General features: G+C 32.0%; 1 protein-coding gene across 1 annotated transcript; it reads right to left on the minus strand.

The window, feature by feature from the left end:
• Window positions 1-2,687: 2,687 nt before the first annotated feature.
• On the minus strand, window positions 2,688-5,301 carry LOC145017997 (P-loop containing nucleoside triphosphate hydrolases superfamily protein). The gene is made up of 7 exons (XM_078975940.1): window positions 4,975-5,301; window positions 4,681-4,890; window positions 4,213-4,394; window positions 3,943-4,117; window positions 3,660-3,841; window positions 3,324-3,556; window positions 2,688-3,241 (listed from the first exon to the last, which is right to left on the minus strand). Exons 1-7 carry the CDS (start codon window positions 5,079-5,081, stop codon window positions 2,945-2,947), a joined length of 1,386 nt encoding a protein of 461 aa, XP_078832066.1. The 5' UTR covers window positions 5,082-5,301; the 3' UTR covers window positions 2,688-2,944.
• Between the last annotated feature and the right edge of the window lie 1,143 nt (window positions 5,302-6,444).

Raw genomic sequence — 6,444 nt, forward strand, 5'->3', positions numbered from 1 at the left:
GTTGACAAAAAACCTAATTTTGCTATTTGGGACCAATTGGAGGAGAGTGGAGATTGTGAAATACAGGCAGACGGAGGAGAAGATGGTGATTCTGCAAAATGATTCGAGGGTAGATACTGGTGGCCATAGGGTACACGGAGGGAGCGATAATGAAGGGGTGTAACAGGAATGGTATAAAGGAAGTTGGGTTTTTTCTTGAGTTGTTTACTGTGTGTGTGAAAGAGAGCGAATGTATATAGGTGGGTAGTGGGTACAAGTTTTAATTATGTGTATGTATGAGGGAGAGAGAGAGAGAGAGATTTTAGTTTTTATTTATTTTTTAATTATTTAAATACCAAAATAATTAAAGAAAATAGAAAAAAGAAATCACAAGGGTAAAATCGTCTTTTTAAGTGTATCAGGGACCAAAAACCCAGAAAAACCTTGATTTTGGACCTACCATGCAAGTTAAAAAACTTTTGGACCCTATCCAAAGTTTTTTGCAAACCACAAGGACTAAATTTGCAGTTTTGTCTACTCTAAATAATAATATATTTATGTAAACATTCTATTATCTATTTCTTTTCATCATAGAATTCTTATAGTTTGTTTGAATGATCCATATACACATAAACAAAAAGTAAATAAAATGTTCTATCTTTTGTGGAGAACTCTTATAGTTTGTTTGAATGATCCATATACACAAACAAAAAGTAAAAAAAAAAAAAAAAAAAAAAAATGTTCTATCTTTTGTGGAGAATATGAAAACAACCAAGATCTATATTTTACATTCATAAAAGTGTCTATATACAAACCCATTTTTATTTTGTGTACCAAACAAGAAAATAACATTGTTTGAAACTATATAGTTTGTATGAATAGCCAATATACATGTTTTGTAATTTGTTTTTTGAATTATATGATGAAAAGAAATAAATAGTAGTAGAATTTTTACATTAATATCTTGTTATGTTGACTATAAGAAACATATTCATGTTATCATTTGTAGTAGCTGTGGAAATGGATTTTTTTTAAAACATGTGTTACTTTCTTAGAACTAAACTACCTGCAAAATCATCGCGGTTAAACCGGATTCAAGTGAAACTTTAGTGTTTTATGTGTTTTTCCTAGTAATAATTGTTGATATGATTAATTTAACTCATTTATTAGAATAAGAGAATTGATAATGACTTATAAAAATTACATTTTATAAGATACCAAATTAATAAATCTTATAAAAATACCTAAAATAAAAAAGGATTAAATTGGAATGTTAGTATATTTAAATATTCATATTTTTTAAATCATGTTAATATTCATATAATTTCAATCATGCTAGAAGATCAAATTAGTTTTGCAAGGTTGTTTGTAGTTGAGTTACCATTAAACCAAAAAGAACACTACCCAAGCAATATGATTAGCTTAGCTGTGGGGTGTTCCTCTTCTACAACGGGTTATGTCGAGTACACTAGGAGAGCATAAAACCTCCATATCATTCGTGTATTTAATGTCATCTCTTTAACTGAGGAGGATTGTAGAAGGGAGTCCTCAATACAGGGCATTCCCAAAGATTGAAGATGACTACAGCCAAAAATCCTCAAAAGATGACATGAAAGCAAATGAGTGAAGTTGTCATAAAAGAATGTAGAGCATTGCAAGAGAAGGAACACAGGGAAAGTCCTTAAAATAGGGCATGCAACAACTTGAACATTTTTATCCATAGAAAAAAATTTAACTAATTGTTTTAAAGTTTTCTAATATAATCTTAAACTACACCACCAATGTCTCCGGAGAGAACTGAACCCTATAAACATTTTAGTTCCAACCTACTAATTACACTTATCTCATAGTGGTCGCTAACTACAAAATAAACAATTGTTTCCCAGATTTGTTTTAACAAATTGCACTAAAAAATTAAAAAAAAAAAAAAAAAAAAAAATAGTGTTGATTTTGATTTGTATTAGGAATCATCTTTACTTTAGACCGAACCTAAACGGCTAAACCTGTTAAAACTAAAACAAGTAATCATATTGATTTGGTCCTACCTTCACTCTCTCCTCTATACCTTGAAGGTAATTAATGTTAGAGCACTCATAATGATTTATCATAAATTATTTTTAAAGCTTATTTATTATATTAAACCAAACAAAATTTTATTTTAAAAAAACTTCTCTTGTGCATAAAAACCTTGAAGTCTTTTCAACAATTAACTCTAATCTTTTTACTCCTTTGCTCACTTTAAACCCAACATATTCTTACGGAAGTCGTACAATAAATAAACAAGAAGATCAATAAATTACAATGGATTTAATCAAAACAAGATTGAAAAACTAACTGGTTATAATTATGGAAGCCAATTCAAGAGTTTGAACAAGTTATTAAAAAGAATTTGAACAAGATTTGACTAATTGAAGAATCTTTTATTCAATCACTTGTAATCATACATGAAGCAAAGAGAAAACACAAGGCACACTATGAACATGAAAGTGGGAGTCAAAGAATGAACGCCCCTGATGCGTTTTGTTTGAGTTAGTCAAACATGGAAATCACATTGACAACTTTAGACCATCACTTCCATAAATTTACAAAATGGCCCCTGAACTTTATTTAATGCCACCTTTATCTACATTATTGATTATCCAAGTCTACAAGATTGACAGTAGTGACTTAAACTCTTAATGGATCAAGAAAATCTTTCTACAAACACATTTTAGGTAAATTCATCATTATGGTCTCTTTATAAACACGATTTACAACTTTTTTTATAGTTTAGTATATTTATTATATAGATTACATGTCTGATGAAGAAGTGAACCCAAAAGGGAAATCTCTTCCACAATCAATAGTCCACTTTTATTCACACCCAGTTGTTATATACTACTATTTACACAGTTCAAGATACCCTCAAACTTATACAAACATACCTAGTTTTTGCCTTTTTGGTTGATAAATGACAAATTTGCCCCTACCAAATGTGACGAATCTTTGCCCAATCTATCTCCACACTTGGTTCACGAACCCTTCCCTTCTTTCTCTCTTTTCTTGATTCAGATTTAGATTTCCTCCCCCTACAAACTTCCTTTATTTCCAGATTTGGTTTAACAACACTTTCTGTGTTAACTCTCTTCATTTCAAGATCCGATTTATGAACACTTTCTTCTTGAATTTTGTCAGAATGAAACCCATGAAGATGAACTGTGAAATAGAACACTCCCAGAGCTAATATCAGTACTGAACATGCCCATATCTGAATCCTACAACCCTGCAAATATGTAAAATAGTCAACTCAGTTACATGCAAGATTAACAGAAACATATCATTATTGATTTGTTTCAGAGTCTTGCCTTGTTGATTCGAGATTGGGATTTGAAAGGAAGGTTTCTATCAGCATGCTCAAGAGCATAACGCAGCAAGTCAACAATAGTCAACTCAGTTGTGACTTCATTGTTATCTGGAATGTCAAATGTTTGTTTAATTGGATGAACACCAAGAAGCTCTCCAAGATGAACACAAACACGTGCACGTTCAGATAATGTAAGTAGATCTCCATGTGTAATTGCAATAGCAGGTTTATGATCTGAAAAAATGGATGATATGAGTGAAAAAGATATAAAAAAAAAACTCATAGAATAAAACTGAAAAAAAAAAATGGCATTTCATAATCCATATTCCATAGTTACCTTTGAAAGACAAAAATGGTGAACTGAAAACTTTAGAAACCGTTTCTGTATACTGTGTGTCTGCTCCATTGCTGTCTAAACATTTCAGAATTGAAAACCCGTTGACCACAAATATAACAAAGTTGACTTTCCTTCTTTCATAAGAGACGAATTTATCCTTCATTTTGGGGTTTGAAGTTGGACTGTATATCCGGAATAACATTTGAATAAGAATATAGGTAGAACAGTAGAACACTATGATAATCTGATGAGAAATAATAAATTATAATTTATAAAATTCAACCTTTTCACCAGTTCATTGTGAGAAACACCTTTTGTCATCCAGTGTTTGATCATTTCCAAATTTTCAGACAACTCATTGGAAAAGCTTCGAGTGTCATACAGGCAGAAAGAAGTTGAATTTCTTGGTATCATGTATTCATGGAGGAAGGAAGTTCCATTTCCAATGGATGAATTATCTGAAACAATCAATCAAGATTATTAATTTCATTGGAATGATTGAAAATACAGAAAGTATATATATAATGCACAGAATTGTGAAATGACAGAATACATGTGACTTGGGCTCTTTCTGGTGAAAATTTGTCATCTTCAAAAACCCTTGAGATTCTGTTGATGAGACTGCTTTTCCCAGATCCTTTTGGGCCGATTAATAGAAGTGTTGTTGTTTTTGGCAAGTTGTAGTCACTCATGGTCATCCCTCCTACGTTTTCTACCCATGATCCAGGGGTATAGCTGGAAAAAAATACTGAAAAGTTTCTCAAAAAGATCCTATTTATGGGGGTTTGTATATGCTACTGCTACCTCATATTGCAGATTCAAAATTCTGATGAACAATACAGAGAAATAACTAAAGAAAGCAGGAAAGGAATTTACCGAGATTTTAGAGCCTGAAATTTACAAACTCTGATAGATTTCTAATTGAAGGTAGAAGTAAAGATAGTAATTGAGCTCAACTTAAATCGAACTTCGCCTATAAGATACAGTCTCATTAATGGGTTCATATGATGATAAACAGTACCTCAAAATTTTACTTTTAGCCACCTCTATATTCAAAGCCCGGTGCTTCAATTCATCGTAATTCTTAAGAACTTGTGCGTAGACACTGTGCGTTCTTGTTTCATTTTCTTTGCTCTTCAAAGTGTTATAAGAATCTCGGAAGCTCGTAGCATCATATTCTATAAACATGGATTCGTTCTCGTCCGTTGTTTTGGCTTTCAAACCACCTGGCCTGAATCAAAAAATTATTACTCAGGATTCATCTTAAATTGTTTTGCAGTTCAATAATTTCCAGCTTTTAGAGAAGAAAACAAACCTTGAAGTGGGTATTACGCTCAAACGATCAAGGAATTGCTGGTTGATGGAGGATAGGTCTTCATCGTCAATGGAGGAATCCGGAAGAGAAATTGTATCACCGCCCATTACTGCTTGGAAATTGGAACGGCGTTGGGTGAAAGTCGACGGATAAGGGTTACAATTCCTGCGCAGGCTGACGGTGGAGGAGGTGGCGTTTTTTGGAGTGTGCAACTGGTTATTAGTTATTACTACACTTTGACTTTGGCCTCTTTCTTTATCTTTGTCTGTATTGCAGAACACTCCCCAAGGTTTTGCAATGAAACAAGTTGAGCCTCTTAATCGGTTAATTTTTGATGATGGTATAAAAATAATCATTTACATTAATTACATTACAAAAATAGTCAAAAATAAATTGAATTTGCAAAAATAGTCACGAATTTCGCATATAGGATAGCCTCATCTGCGATTTGCACATTCAATCTACGAATGTACAAGTGGCTAAAGCACAAGTGTGCTTTAGCCACTTGTACATTTGCAGGTGGATTGTTTTTTTAATTTTTTTTTTCTATATATAGGGCATTTCAGGGTAAAAATCACAGATGGACTGTGTCCATCTGCGATTTTTTCTGTATTCCATCTACGAATTTGCTTTTTTTTTTTACTTTGACTATGAAATCAATTGGTTTGACTACGAAATAATGTTACTATATAAAAAGTTTTGTAGAAAATTATCAGTTTAGTAGTTATTTGTTTAGGAAATTTCTCTAAAATCTCTCTAAAAAAATGATTGAATATTTGGTTTGTCTTGTAACTGGTGGGAGATGGCAAGTTATTAAAACAAATCTGGAATACGTATGTCCACAGGGAGGTATTTCTGAATTTGCTTTGATATTTTCTGAGTATATTAGTTATAGTGAATTTGTATCTTTAGTGAGAAGCAAAATTGGTTTGTTAGACAAATATAGAATTAGTCTTCGTTTTCATCATTCTGAATTAAATTATTATATAACTATAGTTGAAGACATGGATGTTAGAATGTTGATAAATATAATCAAATATAGTGGAGGAATGGTTGTGAAAGTGTTTGTGGTGGTTGATGAAGTAGATGAGGTTAATGAGGGTGGTCACAATGGAAATCAGCGGGTTGGTAATTTATGCAGTTATAAAGGGAGCAACGATCTGATAGGTACTTTCAAAACTCCTAGTGTACCTCAGTTTCACAATGTTGCTGAAAATGTTAATGTTAGTTATTCACCTATTAACTATGTGGATCCTGAGAGTTACAAGTATGTTGGTGATGATGATGTTGGTACATATCTTAATGATGTCGGTGGTCGTTGTGATTATGTTGTCGAACAAGAAGTTAAAGTTATGAATAAGCGTGTGGTAGATAAAAGTAAAAAGGAAAAAAAAAAAAAAAAAGAGTCAAAAAAATGAAAAAAGTATGTTTACGGGGATTATGTTGATATTGTTGATGTACGTTTAGATA

This window comes from Lactuca saligna, chromosome 9 (assembly GCF_052625555.1).
Source record: "Lactuca saligna cultivar CGN05327 chromosome 9, ASM5262555v1, whole genome shotgun sequence".
Taxonomy (NCBI): domain Eukaryota; kingdom Viridiplantae; phylum Streptophyta; class Magnoliopsida; order Asterales; family Asteraceae; genus Lactuca; species Lactuca saligna.

What these genes read in the sequence shown, in the direction of transcription:
- LOC145017997 (XM_078975940.1), bottom strand. Translation starts at nt 5,081, where the DNA reads ATGGGCGGTGATACAATTTCTCTTCCGGATTCCTCCATTGACGATGAA. An exon ending in AGCGTAATACCCACTTCAAG is followed by an intron (nt 4,891 to 4,974) that starts GTTTGTTTTCTT and finishes TTTTTGATTCAG; the next exon opens with GCCAGGTGGTTTGAAAGCCA. An exon ending in ACCATTTTTGTCTTTCAAAG is followed by an intron (nt 3,557 to 3,659) that starts GTAACTATGGAA and finishes CCATTTTTTCAG; the next exon opens with ATCATAAACCTGCTATTGCA.